Source organism: Zalophus californianus, chromosome 1 (assembly GCF_009762305.2).
Source record: "Zalophus californianus isolate mZalCal1 chromosome 1, mZalCal1.pri.v2, whole genome shotgun sequence".
In the NCBI taxonomy this organism is placed as follows: Eukaryota; Metazoa; Chordata; class Mammalia; order Carnivora; family Otariidae; genus Zalophus; species Zalophus californianus.
Window position 1 is genome coordinate 215586917 of NC_045595.1, and position 26871 is coordinate 215613787.

General features: G+C 47.6%; 2 protein-coding genes and 1 long non-coding RNA gene across 9 annotated transcripts in view; 2 read left to right on the forward strand and 1 right to left on the reverse strand.

The window, feature by feature from the left end:
• The window catches only part of LOC113916220, a 55930-nt gene extending 37907 nt beyond the window's left edge, over window positions 1-18023 (forward strand). The window contains exons 3-5 of one of the 2 annotated variants that reach the window (XR_003517879.1): window positions 7100-7256; window positions 7707-7750; window positions 17489-18023. This is a non-coding gene — a long non-coding RNA (uncharacterized LOC113916220). Of the gene's footprint in view, window positions 1-7099; window positions 7257-7706; window positions 7897-17488 lie in introns of those variants that run through there. The other variant, XR_003517878.1, reaches the window with a different exon arrangement.
• LOC113916217 (minichromosome maintenance complex component 3 associated protein) overlaps window positions 1-22699 on the reverse strand; it is a 52721-nt gene extending 30022 nt beyond the window's left edge. For 2 of the 4 annotated variants that reach the window (XM_027582191.2, XM_027582188.2), the window contains exons 1-14: window positions 21011-21206; window positions 19246-20556; window positions 18460-18683; window positions 16073-16151; window positions 15693-15837; window positions 14195-14385; window positions 11439-11578; window positions 9634-9831; window positions 9047-9315; window positions 7904-8066; window positions 5701-5861; window positions 4589-4830; window positions 4081-4286; window positions 2818-2918 (exon numbers count right to left, since the gene is read on the reverse strand). In XM_027582191.2, the coding sequence (XP_027437992.1) occupies window positions 2818-2918; window positions 4081-4286; window positions 4589-4830; window positions 5701-5861; window positions 7904-8066; window positions 9047-9315; window positions 9634-9831; window positions 11439-11578; window positions 14195-14385; window positions 15693-15837; window positions 16073-16151; window positions 18460-18683; window positions 19246-20494 (3368 nt within the window). In that variant the 5' untranslated portion in view covers window positions 20495-20556; window positions 21011-21206. Of the gene's footprint in view, window positions 1-2817; window positions 2919-4080; window positions 4287-4588; window positions 4831-5700; window positions 5862-7903; window positions 8067-9046; window positions 9316-9633; window positions 9832-11438; window positions 11579-14194; window positions 14386-15692; window positions 15838-16072; window positions 16152-18459; window positions 18684-19245; window positions 20557-21010; window positions 21207-22573 lie in introns of those variants that run through there. The other 2 variants (XM_027582190.1, XM_027582189.1) reach the window with 2 other exon arrangements.
• YBEY (ybeY metalloendoribonuclease) lies at window positions 21254-26812 on the forward strand. Of its 3 annotated transcripts, none has more exons than XM_027582192.2 (5): window positions 21254-21552; window positions 22710-22960; window positions 24179-24307; window positions 25304-25372; window positions 26523-26812. In XM_027582192.2, exons 2-5 carry the CDS (start codon window positions 22751-22753, stop codon window positions 26607-26609), a joined length of 495 nt encoding a protein of 164 aa, XP_027437993.1. In that variant the 5' UTR covers window positions 21254-21552; window positions 22710-22750; the 3' UTR covers window positions 26610-26812. The 3 variants fall into 3 exon arrangements, with proteins under 3 accessions (XP_027437993.1, XP_027437994.1, XP_035580516.1); XM_027582193.2 differs by lacking the exon at window positions 21254-21552 and adding an exon at window positions 21610-21759; XM_035724623.1 differs by lacking the exons at window positions 21254-21552; window positions 25304-25372 and having other exon boundaries at window positions 22716-22960.
• Window positions 26813-26871: the final 59 nt, after the last annotated feature.

Here is a 26871-nt window from a genome sequence, read left to right on the forward strand (position 1 = left end):
ATTTCCAACAAGGGTGCCAACACCATTCAAAGAGGAAAAGACAGTCATTTCAAAATACAAAGAATATATACAAAAGAATGGTGTTGGACCATATATGAAAATGAAACCAACATGGAACAAAGATCTAAACTTAAGAGTTAAAACTATAATTTTCTCAGAAGAAAACACAGGAAAATATTCATAACATTGGATTTGGCAATTTCTTGAATATAAAACCAAAAGTACAGGCAACAAAAGAACAATTAGATAAAATGGACTACATAAAATTTAAGACTTCTGTGCATCTCAGGACACTATCAAGAGAGTAAAAAGACAATCCAAACAGAAAAGACATTCCCAAACAGAATAGGAAAAAATGTTTGAAATCATGTATCTGAAAAGGGATTAATATCCAGAAAATAAATGAACTCCTACAAACTCAACAACAAAAAACAATTCAAAAATGGGCAAAGGACATACACAAAGGCAAATAAGCACATGAAAACAGGCTTAACATCATTACTCATTAGGGAAATGCAAACCAAAACTACAAGATACTACTCTGCACCCTTTATGATGACTACAATAAAGAAAATTTTAGGGCGCCTGGGTGGCTCAGTTGGTGAAGCGTCTGCCTTCGGCTCAGGTCATGATCCCAGGGTCCTGGGATCGGGATCAAGCCCCACATTGAGTTTCCTGCTCAGCAGGCAGCCTGCTTCTCCCTCTCCCTCTGCCTGCTGCTCCCCCTGCCTGTGCACTTGCTCTCTGTCAAATAAATAAATAAAACCTTTAAAAAAAAATTTTTTTTTGAAGATGATACTGTACATTGGCAAGAATGTAGAGAAAATGGAACCCTTGTGCACTGCTGGTGGGAATATAAAATGGTGCAGCCACTGTGGAAAACAGTTTGGCAGTTTTTCAAAAATTAAAAAAAAGATCATATGATCTAGTAATTCCACTCCTAGGCATATGCCCATAAGAACTGAGAGTAGAGACTCAAATAGTTATTTGTACACCAATGTTCACAACAGCATTATTCACAATAGTCAAAAGGTGGAACTCCAAGTGTCCCATCAACAGATGAATAAACAAAATGTGTATATACATGTGTATATGCGTTTATACAGTTTCCCCTGAAAAACATGGGTTTGAACTGCACAGGTCCACTCACACATACAATACCGTAAGTGTATTTTCTCTTCCTTATGATTTTCTTAATAACATTTCCTTCACTCTAACTTACTTTACTGTAAGAATGCAGTATATGATACATATAACATAAACAATATGTGTTAATCGACTATTAATTGCTATCAGCAAGGCTTCAATAGGTTATAATTACTTAAGATTTTAGGGAGTCAAAAGTTATACTTGGATTTTCGACTGCACAGGGGGTCAGCACCCCTAACCCCCCCACGTGGATCAAAGGTCAACTGTATACTTTTAATGGAGTATTATTCAGCCATAAAAAAGGAATGAAATGCTAGTATAGGCTATAACCAAGATGAACTTGAAGACATTTTTGTGTCTAAAAAAACCCAGACAAAAAGGACAAATACTGTTATGATATCGCTCATGTGAGGTACTAAAAGAGGCAAACTCATAAAGACAGAAAGTAGAATAGAAGTTACCAGGAGCTAAGGAAAGAGGAGAATGGGACATTATTATTTAACGGGTATAGTTTGTTTGGGATGATGAAAAAGTTCCAGAAACAATGGTGATGAATACACAACACTGTTAATGTACTTAATGCCACTGAGTCGTATGCTTAAATATGGTGGTTAATTTTGTTATGCACATTTTATCACAATAAAATAAAGCCAATGGAAATTGTATTTTTAGTTCGACCAGAAAGTATCTGACTCCAGTAAAAGAAAATGAATCAAACCTATTGAAAAGATTTTTTTTAATAAAAAGATGACTTTAGAGTCATCTACATTTATACAGGTGAAATTATACTTTTTAATCAGTGTGTGATTTCATGTGTAATAGGATTTTTAAAACATGTTTGAAATCCTTAAAATAATCTGATTTACTAAATCGATTAGCTTTAATTAACTTTAAATAAGTCTTAGAAAGATTCTGATTATTAAATTTATTAAGACTAGTTATTTAAAATGTTAGAATCAGATATGAAATTTATAACTGTAGTTTGAAATCTCTAAAGAAATTTCATCATGGTATAAAATGCAAATCATGTAAAATGTTTAAAGGGATTTAATCTGTTAAATTTATAAAGTAAAATTTAATCCAAGATCACATAAAGTGTTTTTGATTTTTAATAGAGAATAAACAAATTTTTATACTTTACCATATTTTAAAGGCATGTTCAAAGTTTAAGGAAAAACATGTTTTTAATTTACAACTTTAATAAACCTAACATTGCTCAAAAAGCACACACAGGGCGCCTGGGTGGCTCAGTTGGTTAAGCGACTGCCTTTGGAGCGACTGCCTTCGGCTCAGGTCATGATCCTGGAGTCCCGGGATCGAGTCCCACATCGGGCTCCCTGCACAGCGGGGAGTCTGCTTCGCCCTCTAACCCTCCCCCCTCTCATGTGCTCTCTCTCTCATTCTCGCTCTCTCAAATAAATAAATAAAATCTTTAAAGAAAAAAAAGCACACACAAACAGAAACTTCATGCCAATGACAAAGAGAAGGTCAGGAACACGACACAATCATACCCACCTAGAGGACAGGACCAACAGTTAAGCCTGTACAAATGGGCAGCTGCAACCTCCTGTCCAAGACTGAGAGCAGCTCTATAAGAAGAAACACGGAGGGATGGGGAACGGCCCCAGGGAGCAAACAGCTTCACAGCAGGTAGGGCACTGCACTTACCCCAGAGCTGTGTTTGCGAAGGCCGCCCCAGCGGCACCAACCTCCTCACAGTCCCTCTGAAGAACCTCCTGGATGAGCTCATCTACTACCTGAGCCAGGTCCTAAGGAGAGGACAGATCGGGGTCAGAGCGCCAGCAGTGAGAAATACTGCCTCAATCCAAACTGAGCTTAAAACCAAACAATCTAGCCCTACAGCCTAAGGGTACTGAAAACCTTCACGGAGGGTTAGAACTTTGGAGATGGTGTCACGGAGCATCCCTCCGCCCCAGGGCAAAAACATCCCTTCACAACCTCATCAGTGGACACTTGTCTGAGGGAATCTGGGAATCAGCTATGCTGCTTCTGGAAAGGTTTCCCGCTAATGAATGGAGAGAAGGCTTCATGAAAGAACAGGGCAAGCCTGCTGCCTGCTCAACACCCTTCCATGCTGCCCCCCACACCACATCCAACACGGTCAGCTTCTCTAGCCATTCTCACGATCCTCCAGGCCTCCTTAACGCCCCAGCACCGGCCCAAGCAACAGGGTTGGCGAGCCCAATCCCACAACCTATGTGGTAGACAGGCCTTGTTCAACCCCATCGGAGGGCACACAGTGCTGCCTGGGGCCCCACATGTCCCTAGTCAACACGTCTACTGGCTCTCTCAGGTGAGCCGTGTTGAACATCACTCAGAGCAGAAAGTCAGGGGTGCAAGATGGCACTGGGACAGGAAGCAATGAAGTGCTGTCCTGACGACCGTGACAAAGATGGGGGCTCTGCACTGAGCCTGCGGGGTCAGCCCCAGCTCTGCCACCCGCAGTTGAAGGGCTGCAGGCAGGGCCTCTCCCTGGACCTCTCGTGGGAGACCAGGCAACACAGCCCAATCCATAGGGCAGAGGGTGGTCCACAGAGACCCACGTGTCTGCAGAGCACTCAGGGCAAGACAGGACTTCCTTCAGCCCTCACGTTATGGCCACAAAAACCCTGCCACGCCTTCTCCAAAGTCTGAGCTGTGGCCCTTTCAAGCAGACACAGGCAACAAACTAGGTGGCCTGGTGCAGCCCTAAGCTCGGAGCCCCAGGCACCTTGTCAGAAAGACAAAGGCTTAAGCCTCCACGGCCAGGGTCCTGAGACCCGCCCCAGCTGGCACTCAGAACATTTTAGAGCCACACACGCAACCATCTCTGTGGGTTCGATCTATAGACAACAGTCAGACTGGACGTCAGACACTCTGGTGACACTTGTACCCCGGGCTCCTCCGAGCCTAACCTGGAAGATTCCTTACCGCATCAGAGTACAAAGGTACAGGCCTTGGAGGAAGCAATTCAGGCTGCACAGGGGGCTGGAAGAGGCTAGGCGCTGTGCTCGGGGTTGGTGCTGGGAGGTGAGGCAGAGAAGCTGGTGTGGGTGCAGGGGTGGGAAGAGGCTGCTGGAGGAGAGCGGGCGGCGGTCCATCTGCCTCTGCCTCACATGCCTCTCCTTTCCCCCCACCTGGAAGGGAACAGGCAAGTGCAGGCACTTAAGACAAGCCCCGGGCACCCACAGTGACCCTAAGGGCTGGCTACCCTCCCGAGCAATGTCACAGGGGACAGTGTGTGCTTCACCAGTGGGAACCAAGCACCGTGACGTCAAAGAGCCGTTCAGGCCATTCTTGAGAGGGGAGAAATATCTGAGCACTGAGCCAATACCCACCTGCCCCACCCCCATCCACAAAATAAAACAGATGCTCCTACCTCCAGAGAGGCTTCCTGGAGGAGCAATGCTACTTCCCTCATGCAACTGCAGCTTCTCACCTACTGTGTCCGAGCTGGGTCTCTGGGTGCCCACAGGCAGCTCTGCAGCCAGGCTCTCCCCAATGTACTTGTTCTGGGAGTTGAAGCTGCACACGGGAGTATGACGAGGGATGGGGGGCAATGGCCCTCCATTCACAATCTCCCCAACCGACACAGTCAGCTTCCTGGTAATAAACACCGACTTCCTGGCCTTGGATAAGCCCTCTGGTTCCAGGAACGAGGACCGGTTCAGCTCGACACAGCTATACCCAGACCACAGAGAACCCAGAGAAGCGTTACACAGGTGAGAAGCCAACCATCACCTTCTCAGTGCCCAGCAACAATGCTGGAAGCCCTGTCCCCGTCACTAGATCACCCCACAACCACATGTAAATGAAGAGGGAGGCAGTAAAGGCTGATCTGGTGTCCCAGCCCACAGTACCCACAGCTGCCAGCCTGGACGTTGCCCTGTGACATGGGAGCCTCCTGGCCTACTTGTACACAGCCCTACGTGGAACAGCACACACCCGCACGCTCCTATCTCATTCCAAAGCCGCATGTTTCTGTGAGGACAGGCCTGCAGGAAGCAGACAGGAAGGGGCTGGCAATGAGGAGTGAAGACGAGGGAAGGGCTAGAGAAACAGCAACTTGGAACAAGACATGGCGCACGTTATGCTGCCATTTACGGGGAGAGGGTCCGTGAGTTTCATCAGGTTCTTAAAACACTGACTCCAAGCAGCACAGAAGCCCCTGGCCTGGCCCACCAGTGCCAGTCTGGGCCACCACAGGTCGGCAGTGGTGGTCACTGGCCAGCAGAAGTCATCTTTGAGAGAAAGAATAAGGAAGACCCTAACCTTTACCTTTACTTTCTTCGTATCTTGTGAAAAGCACTGATTTTAGAATTGCAAAGAAATAGGTCTGAACGCCAATCCGCTAACGAGCAGTGTCTGATCTGGGGATGCTCCCCAGCCATTCTGAGCCTTGCTGTGTTCACCTGCACCCCAGGGAGGCAGCATGCAGAATGGGCCCTCTCTGGGGCCTGGCACGTAGCTGCACTTCCCAGCCCTTTATCAGAATTAAAAGAGAAAAAAAAAAAAAGGGAGAGAGGTCCCACAGCCACCCTCTGTTCTTACCCATCAGAGACAGTGAGACCATAGTAGTTCAGGAAGTCTGTGGCCTCGTCACAGTCTCTGAACAGCAGCATGCGCACCACGCCATCCAGGGGAAAGACAGTGGAGCGTTGCGTGCTCACAGTGTACGCGATGTTGAGCGCTCGGAGAGCATCTTTGCGGATCTGAAGAGAGAAGCTAAATCACTGCAGTGTTAAGGAGCCAGTCATTCCATGACCACAAAATGCCACCGTGGGGGACACGGTCCTGCTGCTGCTCAGTCCCTATGGAAAGCAATCTGGTACTAGGAGGCCCAAGCTTAGCAATCACCAGGGGATTTGCTCAGCAGAAGATGTCCAGAAATGCATGTGAAACAGTCATACACAGGAACGGTTAGGGACGCCTGGGTGGCTCAGTCGGTTAAGCGTCTGCCTTCGGCTCAGGTCATGATCCCGGGGTCCCCACATCAGGCTCCTTGTTCAGCGGGGAGCCTGCTTCTCCCTCTGCCTGCCACTTCCCCAGTTTGTGTGTGCACGCACGCTCTCTCTCTCTGACAAATAAATAAAATCTAAAACACACACACACACACACACAAAGAAACCCTAGAAGACAAGTCATCCATCAGCAGGGCATGTGGAAGGTCAACTGTGCACTATCCACTTGACAAAAAGCTCTGTGGCACTAGAAATTATCACAGAGATGATAAAGTGCCATGAAAAAATGCATAAATGGCATGAAATTCATAACAAGTACTCTAAAAAAAGAAGACAGGAAAAACAGATAAATGTTATGTGGGTCTAGGACTCTCGGTGACCCTTGCTTCCTCTTGCAGTGTTCTTCAATTCCAACAGTATTTATCAAGTATTTACTTCTCTTCTGGCATTGTTAACGTGCAGCACGCAACAATGAACAAAGCAAAATCCCTGCCCCCAGAACTGATGTGTTAGGGAGAGACCAACAACGAACAAACTGAACCTGTGAAATACACAGTACATTTAACAGTGACAGTGCACCAGAGGAAGGCAGAGGAGGGCAGGCAGGCAGGGTGGGCTCTGCTGAGAAGGTGGCAGCCAAGCCAACACCTGAAGAAGGTGAGCACCATATGGCTCTGTGAGGAGAAAGAACAGCAGTGAGAACAGCAAGTGCAAAGGCCCTGAGGCAGTAGTGGGCTGGGGCTGGAGGGACAGGAAGCATCACAGCAGGTGGAGCTGAGCAAGGAAGCCTACGGGACCATGTCAAACACTGCGTTTCTCTAAAGCACTTAGATGTCTTTTTTGTTTCAAGTTATTAAAACAGGCACAAATAGCCAACATTCTAAGAACATCACATAATCATTCTGAAAATATTAGCTATTGGTTTTATTTATTGAATGTCCTGAGTTCCCCAAATGGCACGTTGTTAAAAATCTTTTCATTTGTTCCAGAATTTCAGTGCTATTGGCAATTATAAGACACAATGAACACGCCTGAAGAAGACCCTCTGCCTGGGCTATGACCGTGGGCTTAGTCACCGTTTACCAAAAGACCTGATGTGTGATCAAAGAAAAAAAACAACCTGGAGTCACAGAACCAGCTGACCAGGTCCTAAGAGCACCCCCCCACACACCCCCACCCCCGCGGCCTCCTCCCCACCTAGAGGACCCCTTGCAGCTGGGGGGCAGCACAGTGCATACACTGTCAGGGGGCTAGGGCTGAAGACCTGACTTGGGGAATTCTGAGACCAGGCATTCATACCCTATGTAAAGCACCAGGTAAGACATGGGTCTTCCCCAGGTTTGAAACCCCAAGGTACAGCACAGTACTCAACAAGGAGTAGGCCCTTAAGATATTTATTGAAATGGATTCAGCATCATCAGGTTCACTCCAAAAATTCAGATTAATAACACTTAAGAATTTTTAAGTCAGGGACTTTGCATGTGCAATTTTTGATTTTTGGTTTGTTTCCAAGGAAAATGATAGTGAACTCAAGTCATATTATTCTAAAGAGATTTCTCCGATCTAAACCTAACAATAGTATTTTCCATCATACAGCTTTTTCCACCAGCGGTCCATGGAGCCAGCCCCTGTGACACAAGGTAATGCGGCAACACCCTCAGGGGGTGGGGGTGCAATGCTTACGAGAGTTAGCCTGGGACCTACTAAAATGTTCCTGGAATAGAAAAGCACTTAAATACCAAAAGTAACAATCTGGTTTCTTCCAATTCTTCAAGTATAGCTACATTACTCACCTGATTAAAGTAACAGTGTAAAAGACAAGCATTCAGATAAGACGCCAATTGGACCAGTTTGAAAAATCTCACAAAATTATTACTGTTCAATGCAGCAAAGGCCTGAACAGCAAATTTCACTTCAGAGGAATTTCTAACAGCAGGATGGAACTGTTGTACTTCTCTGTTAATTAAAGGAGACAAAATCGTTAGAATTTTTTTTGTTTTTGCCTTTTTTTTTAAGTAGGCTCCAGGCCTAGCACAGAGCCCAACAGGGGGCTTGAACTCACAACCCTGAGATCAAGACCTAAGCTGAGATCGAGAGTCAGATGCTTAATCGACTGAGCCACCCAGGCACCCCCAATTTTATTTTTAATTAGACAAAATGTCCATGAAAATAGATGTGATTTAAAAAAAAAAAAAACTAAATTTTAACCATACTGAGAAAGAGGGACTTAATGGTGACGTCTGCCATTCTGCTCAGTTCACTAACGTCAAAGTTGCCGCCGTTGAGCTGGATTGGGAACAACGGTGCTCTCTAGATGGTAAATAAACAAATTTAAGCAAAAATCAATTTAAGAATTGATTATCAAAGAATTACTTTAATGCCAAATGACTGCCAGTTGTTTTTGATGATGATGACATCTAAAAAACAAAATTTAACTTTGTTTTGCTTTGTAAATAAACAGTTGACTGAATCACTCAAGAGAGATGCCTGTTGGGGCGCCTGGGCGGCTCAGTCGGTTAAGCAAGCCTCTGACTCTTGGTTTCAGCTCAGGTCGTGATCTCAGGGTCGTGAGATCAAGCCCCATTTGGGCTCCCCACTCAGTGGGGAGTCTGCTGGAGATTCTCTCTCTCCCCTCTGCCCCTCCCCCCACTTGCACGCTTTCTCTAAATAAATAAAATCTTTTAAAAAGGGGGGGGGCACCTCGGTGGCTCAGTAGGTTAAGCGGCTGCCTTTGGCTCAGGTTGTGATCTCAAGGCCCTAGAAGAGAGCCCCGCATCTGGCTCCCTGCTTCTCCCTCTCCCTCTGCCCCTCATGCATACATACTCTCTAACAAATAAATAAAATCTTAAAAAATACAAATAAATAACGTCTTAAAAAAAAAAAAAAAACCTGCCTTTTCATATAGCTTAGGCTAGCTTCCAAATTTGAAAATTTACCTTAGGATGTCCCCCTTGTTGAGATTGAGCAGAACATTGTAGCCCTGGAACTCGGCTTCACTGGCACAGAACACACCCTTGTTTCTCAGGTCCTGGTACATCTCCTTCAGACTTTGAAGGCACTTGGTCATGTTCTCATTATTGATCTTGGCATCAAAGGAGGACATGGGCTCCTCACACATGAAGTGGGCACAATGGATATGGAACCGGGTACACTTCTCAATCAGGGACACCGTCACAGGGTCACACAAGTGCTGCTGTGTGATGTCCTGGCCACAAGCAAGAGGGAGTATTACACACACACCCCTTACATATATACGTGTCTTGTATACACACAGATTACACGCATGTATTTCCACGCACTGGGAACAAACTATTAGAAGAATCGTGATTACCTGAATTTCCCGTATGTCAATTTCAAACAAAGCCCATGAAGCACATTTTAACAGGACTTTGTAATGATTTTAAATAATAGTTTTTTTTTTTTTACACGGATGAAATATAACTGAGTAAAATGAAAAGAAATCTTGCTTCAACTTGGGGATTCACATGCATTTTCTAATTTTCTGATCAGAAGTGGCTGATACCTTCCGTATGCCCCGTGTGCGGTTCCACACGAAGTCATACCAGTCCCGCAGGCTGCCCTCCTTCTGGTCCATGACCTGAGTCACCAGGTAGTCCATGGTCCTGCTGAGCACCGCTGAGGGCCGCAGCTCATGCGGGAGGGGCTCTTCCTGGTCAGCGGAAGAGCGGCTGTACTCCTTCACAGCTGCCGCATGGTCCACCTGGGGACACACAGTCAGGGCAAAGAGCCGGGTGTCAGGTGCTGGGCCGGCCTCCCCACAGCTGTGCCTTAAAATGAGGAGGAAAATCACCCACATACTCATACAAGATCAATACTACAGAACACAATTTTAAAATGTAAAATTTGTTTGAAGATAATGATCAAAATTCAAAAACAAACAAGAAACTTGTTTTTGGCAAACACAACAAGGAACAAAGAAGCAGAAGTAACATGAGTGGGGGCGCCTGGCTGGCTCAGTCAGTGGAGTGTGAAACTCTTGATCTCAGGGTTGTGAGTTCCAGCCCCACACTGGGTGCAGAGATAACTTAAAAATTAAAAAAAAGAAGAAGGAATGTAAGCAGAGCTATACCTGCACGCTTCCAAGGGCAGAGGTGTGACAGGTAAAGGACTCTGAAGCACTGTAACAGACCTCAGCCACACTCAAACACCGAAGTTAAGGCCACACAGACTACAAAGGAAATGGAGACAGCAGCAGGAGCCTCGCAGGGCATAGGCCTGGAGCTGTCCCACCTGCAAAAGGAGGCTGAAGACATGTGGCCAAGGGCAGAAGACCAGACGTCCACAGGACTGAGCCCTGGGCCTCCACTGTAAGCCAGCATGACCGTCTCCTAAGGCAGGAGCCTCTGCTGTGACACTCCTGCCCAGCTGGGGACCCCACACTGGGCAAGGGCAACTTAAAACCACCACCCAAGGGGCACTCAGCTGGCTCAATCCATGGAGCATGTGACTGTCGATCTAAGGGTTATAAGTTCAAGCCCCACATTGGGTATAGACGTTAGTTAAAAATAAGATCTTTAAAAAAAACAATAACAACAAAAAACCCCCACCAACCAAGAGAGAAGTCCGTAAGCAAAATTAACAAAGAGGAAAAAGGATCTAAAATGATGCAGATTTCCCAGGGAACAATTGGGAATATGCATTGGCACACACATGTTCAGGAACCTGAAAAAGGTCACACCCTTTGATGCAGTAACTTAATTCTTAGGATCTATCAAAAGGAAATAATCTACATACCTCAGACTTGTTATACACAATACGCCCAACAGAATTATTAATGAAATTTAAATATCTAGTGATTGCAAAATGGGAAGTTTTGACAGAGCTACCTAATCAAATAATAGGCTGTCATTTAAAAAATGCTGACAGAGTTTATCAGAAAAGAAAATTTGATACTATTTTAAATGAAAAGCATTCAGAATTGCATCTAGAGCATCTCAACCGTGCAAAACACAAACACAGAAAAGGATAGGAAGAAAATTGTGAAAAGAAAACAGAAATGAAAAGAAACTTTTATCTATGAAACAAATCTATATCTACAGCTATACCTTAGAGCACCTTGGGGTCCAGTTATCCTATACGAGATTATTTAGTACACACCTCACAGTACAATTTAATATGAATGTTAATAGTAGCCACCCTCTAAATCCCTGCCACCCTCTAAAAAGGGAAATGCCCAAATCAAGGATCAATATGTCCCAAAATTATAAAAGAATAAGCCCCCCCCCTCCTTTATAGACCACCTCCACCCTGAAGATTAATTACGGACAGCGGCCTAGAGAGGAACCCCACAAGGACACGGGGCTCCACCTGGTCAGTCCCTGGGACCACTTCAAACACGCTCAGCTGGCTCCGGGTCTCCCGCATGTACCGCTCCTTTTCAGGACACATATCTGGGCACGTCCCAACGAAAGTCCTCGCTTTGTCCAGGTCGGTTCTTTTCACCCGAGCTAAATGACAAGTAAAAAGTAACATATCACAGTTACTATGACAATAAAAGGAAAAATAAAACTAAAGGCAAATGCCACACACAAATGACAAAGTAAAGCGCTGGGTCTAGAGAAAGGGAAGCATGGCCTATCACGTCAGGTACCAGGGCACCCAGAGGCCTCGTCCCCTCTCAAAAGCCACAGGTCTGCACTGCACGATGCAGCTGGGGGGCACCCATCTCTGTGCATGGCTCCATGGCGGCCTGAACGATAAACAGTCATGCTGCAGTATGTTTGTTAAAAAGATCAATTTGCTAACTGTAAATATTCCAAACATACTAGCACTCTAAAACTCAGTACTTCATCGCTTCTATCTCATCCTGTTGTTGATAGAATAGGAATCACCTAAGAGAAGACCTAAGAGAACCTGGGTCCTGAATATACTACTCTTACTTCCCACAGAATTAAACAGTTACAAAAGTATCTTTTAAATGAGATGGATTACAACTTCAAGCTCAAAATACACACACCTTATTTTTATCTTGAAAAATGTCAATACCTACTAATTTATTTGGAATATAAAAATCACCATTTCAATGACATAATGTATGACAGCAGCTTTTATTACCATGTTAAGGAAGCACTGTGATTATTCCACTTATTCACAGCTTCTAAAAAGAGGAAACTCCCACAGCTAAATTTCATTTAAAAAAAACTTTGCAGGGGTGCCTGAATGGCTCAGTCAGTTAAGTGTCTGCCTTCAGCTCAAGTCATGATCCCAGAGCCCGGGATCAAGCCCCAAGTCAGGCTCCCTGCTCAGTGGGGTGTCTGCTTCTCTCTCTCCCTCTGCTGTTCCCCCTTCTCCATTTCTCTCTCTCGCTCTCTCAAATAAATAAATCTTTAAAAAAAAAAAAAACTTTGCAAAAAAAAAAGCACAAATACTTTCTCCTTTTATGTGTGGTCATTGCACATATTTTTTTTTCTAAAGTTAACAGAATACTTATTTTTTGAATAGGTAATATATTCACATGGGTTATATTCCAAAGGTATAAAAATTTCAAAATAGACCCCCCCCACCTTGCTCCCCTCTCTGAGACAACGTGAACAAATCTTTTCATACCTCCAGGACTACTTTATGTACCCACAGGCAGGTACACTCACGTACATATGGACACGCACACTTACCCCCTTATTTATACACAAAAGGTAGCATACTACATACTCCCACACTATGATTTTCTACTTCACAATAAATCTTCATTTTTTTCCATAAAGAAATCCCAGTCTTCTTTCAGACTGTTTAGAATCTTGCTATGTGGACAATCAATTCCCAATCTTTGTCACCAAAAACAACCTTGTATGTGGAACACACACGTGTGCACACACACACACACACACACACACACACACTTCTGGATGTGGGATGCTGGGTCAAAGGCACAGGCTTTCCTAAGGCTGAAAGATACTGCCAACCTGCCCTCTACCATAGGGTGCAGCTGTCCACAGCCGGCTCAAGGATGCAGCATCACGGTGTAACGGGAGAGGCCACCTCTGTGGGGGTAACTAGCACTGCTGTGTGTGATGGGGTGAGCACCTTTCCATATGGTCAAAACCAATTCATGACACAGCTGACTCTGGAACAACACAGGTTTGAAATGTGCAGGTCCACTCATACACAGATTTTTTACAGTCCTGTAAATGTATTTTCTCTTCCTTATCATTTTAATAACACTTTCTCTAGCTTAGTTTATTGTAGGAATGCAGTATATGATACATATAACACACAAAATATGTTAACTGACTGTTATGAGTAAGTCACCAGTAGGCTATTAGCAGTTAAGTTTTTGAGGAGTCAAAAGTTATATGTGGATTTTCGACTGCAAGGGGGCCAGCACCCCTAGCCTTGTGTTGGTCAAGGTCAGGTATACTTCCTTTTCTGTAACTCTTCTGACCCCCTACTCATTTCTCTATTGGGCTGGCCTTTTTCACAATGACTTCCACAGTACTTTCTATACCAGGAAAATCAGGCCTTAGTGATACGACTTACAGATTTTTCTCCTGGGTCGACATTTAAGTTTTATTTGTGGGGATTTCTGTCAAACTGAACATTTGGATTTTTGTTTAATATATGCTTTCTGAATGTCTAAAAATGGCCCTTTAAAATGTTTAATTTAGGGGCGCCTGGGTGGCTCAGTCGTTAAGCAACTGCCTTCAGCTCAGGTCGTGATCCCAGGGTCCTGGGATCGAGCCTCACATCAGGCTCCCTGCCCTGCGGGGAAGCCTCCTTCTCCCTCTCCCACTCCCCCTGCTTGTGTTCCCTCTCAGGCTGTGTCTCTCTCTGTCATGTAAATAAATAAAATCTTTAAAAAAAACAAAAATAAAATAAAAATGTTTAATTTAGGTCAAGTTTATGGATTTTCTTCCAAAAATAAAATTAAAGACATATCTACATTATAATCCATGTCTACCATCCCCTTGGGAAACCAGCACACAGGAAAGATTATATGCAGGGCATTGGAGGACTCAGAGACTCGATGACAGTGGAGCCCTATGGGCAGGGGCTGCACCCTCCTCCCAGCTCCCTTATCATGACCTTAGCCAGGTCTCTGGACCGCTGCTGAGGTGCGCCCACCATACCTTGCCGCATGATCCTATCCCTCTGGTCAAGCAGGCGGTACTTCTCCTCAGAAGTCTCAGCCACGGTGCCTATCAGGCTGCTGAGTGATGATACACATGGCCCGAGACCCTCAGAGCCCTCGGAGCCCGAGTCAAAAGGGTCTCCCTCAAACTGATGGGTCTTTAGAAGACTTGGCTTCTTCACTGGAGAGCTACAAAGAAAGTAACACATCAAGGGCCTTGCATCCATCAGGTGCTTCTATCACTTCTACTTCTGAATGCTTCCACCAATCAAGACTTTCTGCTCCTCCAAAACTGACAAACTACAATACTGACATGAGACAAGCCCTGACAATGCTAGTGATGAGCACAAACGTGATACTCTTGTCATTCACTGTGATTTTAAAATATTCCATACTTTTTGGGCACCTGGGTGGCTCAGTCGGTTAGGCATATGCCTTCGGCTCAGGTCATGATCCCGGGGTCCTGGGATCAAGCCCTGCATTGGGCTCCCTGCTCAGTGGGGGGTCTGCTTCTCCTTCTGCCCCCCCACCACTCGAGCACGCCTGCACTCTCTCTCGCAAAAATAAAATAAAATCTTAAAAAAAAAGAGACTAAAATAAAATATTCCATACTTTTTAAGAATGAGATGAGCCCATTTGAACAGCTGAAATGAATATCCATAGATCTGTATCTCAAAAAAATGAAATTCAGCTTGGGATTTGAAAAAAAAAACAAAAAACCACACTTTAACACCATGAGGAAATCACATGCCTACATGTTTTCATACATCACTTCACTCTGGTAGAAGGATGTACTAAACAGAAATGAACAATGTCTCTGAGCTTCCCCATTTTCTAGTTGGCTTTCGATATCTGGTGAACTCCAATGTTGAAGATATGACTGAGTGGGAAAGTAAAAAGCAAAACAAATCAGCAACTGAAGTGCTAACCGTGAAATGAAAAGTGACGAAACAATATACTAACCAAAATACCTGAAGGATAAAACAGAAGCAGGCTGTGAGGAGGTGGGGTCATGCGGGAAGTTGGGGGCTCTGGGAACGATTTCCATTCAGATGGGGAGGCCATGTGAAGCACACACCATGTGCCCACTCCCACCTGAGAGCTAGACCCCTGGCTCCCCAGCTACCGTGTGGCCGAGGGAGACTGCCTCACCGTAATAAGCTGGATCTACAGAAAGTCATACTGGAAACTGCTACAAGGAGCTTTGAGGAACACTTGATCATAGCCAGTTAGACCTCTTAAGGGAAAAAGTCCTCCTTATACACTGATACACATCAAGCGCATGGGACACGGGACTGAGTGAGACAAGCCAGAAGCCCAGGGGCTCTGTCCAGCCGTCTCCCCCTTGCCCTCCCACCATGCCCTCCTCTCCCTCTCCCAGTCCCCCATTCCCCCTGCTCAAGGGTCGGCGTATCACCCACTTCCCTGCCATGCTCTGGCACGACTGCTGCCAAGTGCACAGAAGTCGAAGCACCCACAGGAAGGACCGGCCGCACCTTTTACTCAGGAGGGTGCCAGCTGCAGCCCTCACCACAGGCTTGCCAAGAGGAGAGTGCTGAAAGGGTGTGTCCTCAGGGCTCTGGGTGGCTTCGCCGTCACCCGGCTTCTTCTCCTTCACGGAAAAGGGTTTCTTGTTGGGACCTGAGGACACAAAAGCACAGTTCATGAATCACAAATCACTTAATAGTGGACTTTTTTACAGTGTTTGAAGAAGTAATACTCTCTTAATTGTCACAGGACGTTCCAGAGGAGCCCACAGAAACACTCAGAGACAGAGGATGCACTGACAGCCAGCCCCACCCTGGCACTGGCGACAGCTCGGAGGGTGTGGTACACAGAGAACTGGAGACTACACCAAGAATAACTGCAAACTCACTTATTTTCTTCTTGTGCCAAAAGATAGCCATGTCTTTATGCAAGCCTTTCCCCTTCTTCCTAGCCAAGGCTGCAGACACCTAGAAAACAGTCCACAACACAATGTATGAGGACATCAGGACACCAAAGGAAATGAGATTAAAACCAAATGCAGTAGCAAACTTCTGCACCATAGAGGTGCCTCCGCCCCCTACATGTTCTGACCACAAAGTCGGCCTCCAGACACGGCAGCCACAGTCCTCGCCTCCCTTACCCATCTCACAGGCGTGGATTAGCTCTTCTCCTTTTTGAAAGTAATGACTTTACTGGGATAGAACCCATAGCTTGGCCTTGTTGGCATTTGGTGAGATGACTCTCACCATCTGACTACACAAACAGTAATGGAAAGATTGCCAAGTCACACTTGAAGACAAAAGGAAGACAATGATACACAGGGGATACAATTTATCACAAAACCAACTACGTTATTAGTGTACCTACAGACGTGCCTACAAAAACGTCTAGAAAAATACACACCATACTGGGTAATGGCGTTTGTTCCTGGGTAACGGGTGAGAGGAGGGTAATAAGGGAACCTCAGCATTATACGTATCAATGAACTGCTTACAATGACAATTTACATATTTATTACATAAATATTTTTTAGGATTCAGATAGAAGTGCAAATACATCTCAACAGCCAAATAACTTAAAAAACAAAAACAAAAAATAATGCATATGAGCCAGCAATTCCACTCCTAAGTATATACCCAACAGAATTAAAAGCAGGGTGTTGAGATATTTGCACACGACATTCATGGCAGTATTATTCAAAATAGCCAAAAAGTAGAAACAATCTCTGTCCATTGACAGATTAATAAACAACATGTAATATACTGGAACATTATACTATACAATGGAATATTATTCAACCATAAAAGGAATGAAGTACAACCACATGGACAAACATTGAAAACATGACGCTGACCGAAATAAACAGGACAAATACTATATGATTCCACTTAAAAATAACTTCTAGAATAGGCAAATTCATAGAGACAGAAAGTAGATTAGAGGTCACCAAGAGCTGAAGGAAGGAGAAAATTGGAAGATATTGCTTAGTGGTTAGAGTTTCTATTTGGGATGATGAAAAAGCTCCGGAAATAGACAGTGGTGATGGTTGTACAACATTGTGAATGTAATTAATGCCACTGAATTGAAAAAAAAATTAACAGAAAGGAATAAACGTCAAGAGCCCTAAGGCTATTGCATGTATTTTGGCACAGAACTTCAGGAATTTAAACAAAGGATACAAGCCAATCAGAAATACATACACAAAATGTCCACAAATAGAAAATCCGCCAAGTAGGTAAACAGGAGAGAATGCCATGTAGCACTTAACAATCTTATTCTAATCTAGGCTATTTATTGATTTCAGAAAATACTGAAGATTGCTACCTGGAAAGGTTACCAGACAGCATCTGCGGTGTGACCCCATTTGTGTAAAACCAACATGACTACATACTTGCAAAGATATTACCCCTCCCATAGATTTGTTTTATTCTCCTACATTAACAGGCTATCCTTTTATCATTTAAAAAAAGTATAATGACATGCTTTCTACTTTATTCTATAATTCTATAGAACTTTATTTTTCCCCACAAGAATATTCAGAAAAACGATAAAGATATAAAGCCACATCATGTGAATGGCCCCCGTATGCACACACCCTCCAACCAGTGTGTTATGCATGTGTGTGTGGATAAACCGAACAAGTAACATCAGTTATCTCTGGAGAACGGGACTACAAGGGCCCTCTACTTTGTCTGTACTGTTTGAATGTTTACAGTGACTATGTACTATGACCAAATAAAACAAGAAAACTCAATTTGGAAAAAGTGCTGTGTGATTACAGAGCCACTCCCATGCATTTCAGAGGAATCTGACTCATGGAATCACTCACCCAGCATTTCTAGAACACTGATTCAGTAGGCACTGCAAGCTTTCCATGAATAACTCCAAGTTACAAAATAAATAGTGCTATTCCAGCCTAAGTTAAGAATAAGATATTCGAATGCTTGCCCAAATTCTAGCAAATAACTGATAGATTAAAAAATAGGTTTTAGGGCGCCTGGGTGGCTCAGTTGGTTAAGCGGCTGCCTTCGGCTCAGGTCATGATCCTAGAGTCCGGGGATCAAGTCCCATATCGGGCTCCCTGCTCAGCGGGGAGTCTGCTTCTCCCTCCGACCCTCTTCCCTCTTGTACTCTCTGTCTCTCATTCTCTCTCTCTCAAGTAAATAAAATCTTTAAATAAATAAATAAATAAATAAATAAAAAATAAAAAACAGGTTTTAAAGTGACAAAATTCAAATTTTTTTCACTCACGTTAAATTTCTTGGAAATACTCACATGATCAAAAAAATACACCACTGCAAGCTTTTTGCTGCGCCTGGTATAGATACGCTGCACTTTAGCAATTTTACCGAAGTGGTTCTCCAGAATGGTTCTGTCATTGAGACAGTCAGGGATGTTCTTACACTGGATTGCTGTGATTTCAGCAGGAGACAAGCCCCCAAGACTGTCTGTGCTCTCGCTTCTTTTACTTTGACGTCCAGGTGTTCCTCTTAGAGAATCTAGGGATCAGAGAACGGGCACAGAAATGTATCAGATGGCGCGCCTAGGTGGCTCAGTCAGTTAAGCAGCCAACTCTTGATCTCGGGTCGTCATGATCTCAGGGTGGTGAGATGGGGCCCGTATCAGGCTCTGAGCTCAGCGGGGAGTTAGCCTGCTTGCGATTCTCTCCTTCTCCTTCTGCCCCTCCCCCTACTCGTGTGCGCTCTCTCTTAAACAAATCTTTAAAAAAATGCATCAGATAGAACATTTCAAAGTTTATGTATTTATTTATTTTTAAGTAATCTCCACATCCAATGTGGGGCTCCAATTCATGACCCTGAGATCAAGAGCCACATGCTCTTCCAACTGAGCCAGCCAGTCGCCCCTCAGATGTAACATTTCATATAGGAGGCACCACCTATGCAAGAGCAAAGGAAATGTTCACGTAGGACATGCTCTTGGTATGTTAGAATTCCTAGTGTTTACAGAAAATTTACCAGCAACATCAAACTAAGACCCAGGGAAATTTACCAAGAACCTGCCAGCAGCATTTACTGGATGGTGCACATATAGAGGGCTCACCTTCTTTTTTATCTCTACTTTCAGTTTCTTCCTCTTTATTCACACCGGGGAGCCGGGAAGGTGCCAAGACAGACTGACTCCCTCCTGGGATGGCCATGTGGTCATTTTCCCCAGATTCGGCACAGCCCATATCCTTTTTAGATTCCTTATTGCCCAGACGACCTACTTCTTTATTGCTTTTGAAGACATCTTGTATCGTTCGACCAAACAAGGTGCCTCCCCGGGGTCGATTCAGGCGGACAGGTCGTTTATCTGGAGGATGATCTCCCCTCGACGGAGCATCCAAGTCTTCGGCTACATCATGGCCATGTCTCCTTGGGGAGCGATCCTGGTCCTCCTTCCTTTTCAGTCCTTTCATGAGGCTGGGAAGTGGCTCCATTTGGGAAACACGTTCTTCACATCCTTGTCTCACACCTGTTTTGCTAACTGGGAATGGTTCACCCAGAGGCCCTGAAGATATGGGGAAGTTAGTGAAGCTACTATTAGAACTTCCAAATAGTGACTTAGAGGCCCTCTTCTCTTCCTCATTTTGGTTTGACAAAGCAGAGGTAAAGGCAGATGATGAATTATTACTATTGACTGGTTTTGAAAAGGTAAAGTTTGAATTGGCAGCTGAACTGCTTGTCACCTGAGGAAAAGAAAATGGAGCCAGTCCTCCAGGCCCACTACTAATTGGGTGAGAAAATGTGAAAAATCCAGAAGTAATTGGGCTCTGAGTTTTCTCTGGCTCAGATTCAGCCCCAAATATTGGTCTAAACACGGAATTTTCCAGAGGCTTAAAGCTAAACTCTGTTTTCCCAAAACCAGAGCTTGCTATTTCCCCAGTTTCTGGTCCAAACGTAGAAGTACTTGGGAAAGCCCCAAAATTGGGTGATTTAAAACTAAATCCTGGGTTTGCAGGCACACATGAACTTGAAGACCCAGAGGCAGCTACAAAAGCTGGAGTGTGTTCAAGTCCAGAAAAGAGTCCAACATTTGAGGTTTGGGAGAATCCTAATGTTTGTGCTGAGGAAGAAGGACTTACTCCAGAAGATGTAGGAAAGCTGGCTACCTGTGAAAATCCTGAGGTTTTCCCAGATAACGTATTATTTTGACCAAAAGGAGAAGGCTGACCAAATCGAAATGGTGGCTTAGCCTGAAATGTTCCTATGGAACCACTGGTAGATGCTGGGAAAACCCCAGGCTGCTGCCCACTAAAAGGATTAGTGGGGTTCATCTTCTGATGAAAGGCAGTAAATTCTACGTGCATACAAGTAGTCTTCTTAAAGAGTCTGTTCAGCGAGGGAGCTCCCCCTCATCCTCACGGTAAAGCTGGAAGACAAAAATTCAGATCATCACGGTCACGTCCTGCTGAAGACTAAGAAGAGAATTTGTAATCGCATGTCACACTCCAGGGAAACCAAAGGGCTAGGTATTATCTTCTGAGAGCCAGTGGGGTGTTTTGGGGGGGGTGCCTAGGGTAGAGGGTGGAAGATTAAATTACTTTGTTACCGCAGGCTTAAAGCGTCATCCTTTAGACTAAGAAAAAAATTGAAATTATTTTACTTAATTGGTAAATGGCACGAGAAACCTCAAGGATCCATGAGAAAATTAATGCAGTCACACTTTCAAAGAGAGGAGTTTGTCCAGCCTTCAATCTCCGTAGCCAGAAAACTACAATGTAACGCTGTTAAGAACATTAGTGTTTCAGTGTGTCCTCCTTTTTCTTTCTCTTAAGGTTTATCCTTCCTAGCAATCCCTACGCCCAGCAGGGGCTCGAACTCACCCCGAGACCGAGAGTCCCAGGCTCCACCCACTGAGCCAGCCAGGCGTCCGTCAGCGTTTCCTCCTTGTCTCCCGGGAACCAGAGCCCCGGTAGAGAAGTACACTGCGCGGCTGTACCGGAGAAGACCCCTGAACTGGCGCAAGAACCGAGCGCCCCCGCAGAGGGGCGGCCCCCTGACCAGGGGAGGGAGGGGGGGAGGGAGGGAGGGAGGGGGGGAGGGAGGGAGGGAGGGAGGGCGGGGCCCCGGGGGCCGCGCACCCCGCCGAGACCCGCCCGCGGCCCAGGCCCGCGCCAGTGACGACACCTGCGCGGCGGCGGGGCAGGGGACGGCGCGGGGGAAGGAAGCGGCCTCCGCCCAGGCCGGGCCCTGCGCCGCGCTCACCGTCCGGCTCAGGGACTCGGGGGCCCGCCGCCCGCCGCCGCCCGCCGCCGCCCCGGGGCCCCGTCGGCGCTCGGCTGGAGACGTCGCGGCACAGACAGCCGCGCGGGAGCCGACCCTTCGCTGAGCGCCGCGGGCAGAAAACGCAGCGGACCCACTTCCGGTCCGTCCGCGCGGCTCCGCCCCACCCCGGCTCCGCCACGCTCGGGTTCCGCTCGCCCGCCGGACCGCCGCCGCGGGGCTTCCGGCGCGCGGGATCCGGGCGGGATCCGGGCGGGATCCGCGGGCTTCGGCCCCGGGACGTGAGCTCGCGACTTCCGCCCGCGGCAGCTGGGCGCCCTTCGCACCCCGCGTGCTGCCCGGAGCCTCGGTGCTCGCGCTGAGCGGCCCCCCGCCGGGACTCACGCTCTGCGGCCTTACGCCTCCCGCCCACCCTCTCGCATCCCACCGCCTCCTCTCCCGCGCTCCCCTCCGCCCACACGCCCCCAGCACCGACTCCCCGCAGCCCACCCCTCCCGCTCCGCCCACACGCCCCCAGCACCCACTCCCCGCAGCCCACCCCTCCCGCTCCGCCCACACGCCCCCAGCACCCACTCCCCGCAGCCCACCCCTCCCCTCCGCCCACACGCCCCCAGCACCCACTCCCCGCAGCCCACCCCTCCCGCTCCGCCCACACGCCCCCAGCACCCACTCCCCGCAGCCCACCCCTCCCGCTCCGCCCACACGCCCCCAGCACCCACTCCCCGCAGCCCACCCCTCCCGCTCCGCCCACCCGCCCCCAGCACCCACTCCCCGCAGCCCACCCCGCCCCTCCGCCCACACGCCCCCAGCACCCACTCCCCGCAGCCCACCCCTCCCCCTCCGCCCACACGCCCCCAGCACCCACTCCCCGCAGCCCACCCCTCCCGCTCCGCCCACACGCCCCCAGCACCCACTCCCCGCAGCCCACCCCTCCCCTCCGCCCACACGCCCCCAGCACCCACTCCCCGCAGCCCCCCCCTCCCCCTCCGCCCACACGCCCCCAGCACCCACTCCCCGCAGCCCCCCCCTCCCCCTCCGCCCACACGCCCCCAGCACCCACTCCCCGCAGCCCACCCCTCCCCCTCCGCCCACACGCCCCCAGCACCCACTCCCCGCAGCCCACCCCTCCCACACACACCCTCACCCCCCACGCCGCCGCTCACCCTGTTGTGCTTTCTCCACCTGCGCACCCTGCCCCCCCACCGACGGCCCCCTCCTCGCTACAGGCCTTAATTTCCCACTTTTTACAGAATGCATTACCACTTTCTACAACTGATTTTTCTTAAACGTTGAGCACAGGCTCGTTTCCACGTTTCAAAGCGCCGCGTCGCTCTTCTGCGATGAGTCTGGTGCTCAGAAATCTGCAGCGCGCTGTGCCCGTCAGGAGGGGGCGCCTTCGCAAGAGGATGGAGATCGTGAGGCGCGTGCTCGGGGTGCAGAAGTTCGACCTGGGGATCGTCTGCGTCGACAACAGGAGTATTCAGCACATCAACAGCGTCTACAGAGGGAAAAACATCCCAACTGATGTGCTTTCCTTTCCATTTCATGAGGTAAAAAGTATTCTCTTGTCTGGCCTACGTTCTGGTGTAAACATTCTGATTTTTAAGTTTCATTTTTTTTAATTTTTTTATTTATTTATTTGAGAGAGAGAGAATGAGAGAGAGAGAGAGCACGAGAGGGAAGAGGGTCAGGGGGAGAAGCAGACTCCCTGCTGAGCAGGGAGCCCGATGCGGGACTCGATCCCGGGACTCCAGGATCATGACCTGAGCCGAAGGCAGTTGCTCAACCAACTGAGCCACCCAGGCGCCCTAAGTTTCATTTTGAAGACTTTAAAATATACACATAAGTAGAGTACAGCAGGAAAGCCCCTTTGACCCACAAGCATCGCCCGAGGAGAAAAGGCAGCTGGGTCCCCCAGCCCTCCTAATGATGTCAGTGAGTTAAACCGAAGTACAGAGCCTCTGCAATTTTTTTTAAGATCTTTTATTTATTTTTAAGTCATCTCTACACCCAGCGTGGGCTCAAAGTCACAACCCCAAGATCAAGAGTCACATGCGCCACCCACTGAGCCAGCGAGGCGCCCCTGCTTTTGGAATTTTAAGTGTGATTCGGTAACAAATATGCATGGTCGAAATTTTTAAATAACCCTGAATTTTTTCACTGAAAATGAAAAATAACACTGAAAAACAATTTAAGATAGTGATTAGGTTACCACCTCCATGATGCACATGGCTCAAGGCTTCCCACATTGCTAGTGCATATTCGGCAGTACTCTTGAAGAGCACGAGAGACATGCGTGCACTATGTGATCCATTAGTGTTACCGCTGAGGAAGGAGGATGTTCTAGTATGAGCGTCTTAAGTGTTCACTTGGTATTTTTTTCTAATAGGGAGGAAACACGTTGGTACCCTAAATATCCGTCTGCAGGACTAGCTTAGTGTGAACAGCTCTCAGATGAATGGACTGGTTGTTTCTTTTGTTTTATGTGGGAAAATGTGGAAGACTGCTTAGGACAAAATAACAGAACAGAAATATAAAATTGTACCAGTGTGGATCTGTGTGATCATGCACTGAAAAGGTGAAAGAGACAGAGGAAAGCACCTCGTTTGTCTTAGGTCACCTGTAAAGAGTGGCTCTGCTGTGGTCCCCCCACCCCTCACCTGCCCTGGGACTACTGAGTAGGAATCTTCCAGAATGAAGTCTGTAGGCCTGCCGTCAGATTGGTTCCTGAGGTCATGTTCTCCAAATCTGTATTTCCTCATTTCCAGAATATAAAAGCGGGGGAACTTCCCCAGCCTGATTTTCAAGATGACTACAATTTGGGGGACATCTTCCTAGGCGTGGAGTGTATCTTCCAGCAGTGCGAAGGGGACGAGGACTACTATGACGTCCTTACTGTGAGTCGGCGCTGAAACAACAGGCCCTGAAGAGAGGGCGGGGAGGGGACGCCTGCCTCCAGCTGTCTCTCAGGAAGGACCGGGGTTATCGGGGGAGGGAGACCTACCAGCAGGGGCAGCAAGGACCTGCTCTCATCATCCCACAGAGAGAGCGAGCGAGCGAGCCCAGGCCATGGGCCTGCTTGCCCCCAGCAATGTCGGGTGAGGGCAGAGGACAGGAGACAGGTCAGGAGCTCCCAGAAGCGCCTTGTCTTTAGCTTTCACCCCTGGAGCTCAGCAAGCTGTGTTCAGCTAACTCAGATCTGCTGAGTAGGCTCCTTACAGAACAGTAGCCTCCAGGACCTTCCAGATCTGTCTCTCCTCAACCTGACGGCAAAAGGGGGAGGGGTGTTCCGAAAAGCGATTGTATCTTAACTTTCCTGTGGATTCTACTGAAGTGTTTTCCTTTGACCAAACAGCCACACCCTGAACTAAGTTTAGGGGATCCTGGTGCTTCTTTGTGACTTGAAGCAGAGCTTCCCAGGGAGAGCCATGATGAGCAGGCAACGGGGCCTGCTTCCTTGGGCCACAGTGGGACTTTCTGGGAGGAGGAGGCTGTGCTTTCCTCTTGAGCGTGGCAGGAGCCCTGGCCTAGGCAGGATTGCTCAGCATGGGCTTTAGCTCTGGGATCTCTGTGGCTGGCAGCGGTGCACCCCTGTGGGGCTGTTGTGCGTATCTGCTTCAACCTCCGCCTCCCAGAGATCCCACTACCGGCAGTGGAGGGCCAGCCCACCAGGCCTGGGACCTTCTCCTCGCCCCCACCTGCACGCAGGCACCTTTTCAGCCCCGGGTACCCCCCACCTACCCCTAGGTTCCTAACCTCCCACCCTGCATGGGCTGACTTCTCCCTGCCTTCCTTCCCTCCTCCTCCCCCTCCCCCCCCCCACACTCCCCAACCCCTGGGTCGGGGATTGGCCATGATCAGTTCCTGAGACAGCTTTTTAATTGTTCTGACAGGTGACTGCCACCCATGGGCTCTGTCACCTGCTGGGCTTCACACACAGCACAGAGGCTGAGTGGCAGAAGGTAGGAGCTGTCCTCCAGTCCTCCAGCACAGAGGGTGCAGTGCCCTGTGCACCAGGTGCCCAGGAACCAGGGCGGCCTGAGCTGTCCCTGCAGTCAAGTACAAAAACCAAAATGGGGGGGGGCCTAGGGGTGGAAAAGCAGTAAATTAAGGATTTTATAAACGCCTGTTTTATCGAAACAAAACAAAAAGACTAACATTGTTTGTTTAAAATATTGGGATCCCCAAAGGTTACTAACTATATCACTTATTCGTTGTTGAAAGGAAGGGCTGAGTAGAGAGCCTGGATTCTCTAAATTCTATAAAATTCTAATGGCTTAAAGTCAAAAAACCTTTACAAGAGAAATTGTGATGATATTTATCAGGTGGGAACAGGATTCGGAACATGCAAGCATCTGATAGAGACCTACAGGCTAAAGTTATTTAGCCATTTGTTTCCCTGAGAAATGACAATATTTACCCCATTTATAAGGGTGTATGTTGGTATATGCATCATATTGTATTTAATAAACTCAAATTATATTTGTAATTAAATCATCAGACTCTCTGGAAGGCATACAAATTTTTTTTCAATTAGCAAAAAAGTCCTTGATACAGTTGTCCCCACATCCAGCCCATCTCAGGCTGGATCCCCACCAGGGACACCATGGCTCAGCTTCCCGTCCAAGTGAGAGGCTGACCCTGCTGTGGCCCCCGAGCCCCCCTCTGGCAGCATCTCATAGAAAGCCCATGATGTCACCTCCAGCAGGGACCCCAGCCCTCCCAGGGCTTCCCCATCCACCTTCCCCAGGCACTGACCACTCTTTCCCCCAGGAGGGGCTGTCCTCACGCATCCCCCTCCCATGGACTCTTGGCCCAGCTGACGTGTCTGGCCTGTTCTCCTACAGCCCCAGACAGGGTCTCTTCTTCCTTTACCCAAGACCACTCCTTGGGCCCCTGGACCCCAGTCCTCTGCTGGTCCCACCCTTAACTTCATAGGCATTCCATGTGCACAGTGCTGGGTGAAGGTGAGCAGAACCAGGTCCTGCACTTTGGCTTTGGGAGGCCACATGGCCGAGATCCTCATGCCACAGCCATGGACACGGGCTCTGGGACACCCCTGGGCCAGGCTGTTGGGGGGCGTCCAAGTTGGTTTCCACTCCTTTGTTTCAGATGTACCAGAAGGAGAAGCAGGTTCTCGAGGAGCTGAGCCGGCACACCGGAACCAGGCTCCAGCCTCTGAGCAGAGGCCTCTTCTGATGATACTGGAGGCCCAGCAGCCGGGTGGCACCCAAGGAATTCTCCAGAGCACAGAGACACCATGTGAACGGCAGATGGACCTTCCCTTTCAGGCCCTGAGGACCAGGGACTCCACCAAACTGAGGGCCTGCTGGTCACTGCTGCCCTGTGGGGCCACAGGAGTGACACACACTCGGGGGCAAAATTACACAAGTGGAACCTGACTGTTTTGTGAAAGTATAAAAGAAACGTGCATTCATTTCTTCATTTAGAACCTAGCAAA

Coding starts and splice junctions, on each gene's coding strand:
- YBEY (XM_027582192.2), top strand. CDS start 22,751: ATGAGTCTGGTGCTCAGAAATCTGCAGCGCGCTGTGCCCGTCAGGAGG. Junction 22,961..24,178: donor TTTCCTTTCCATTTCATGAG/GTAAAAAGTATT, acceptor CCTCATTTCCAG/AATATAAAAGCGGGGGAACT. Junction 24,308..25,303: donor ACTACTATGACGTCCTTACT/GTGAGTCGGCGC, acceptor TTGTTCTGACAG/GTGACTGCCACCCATGGGCT.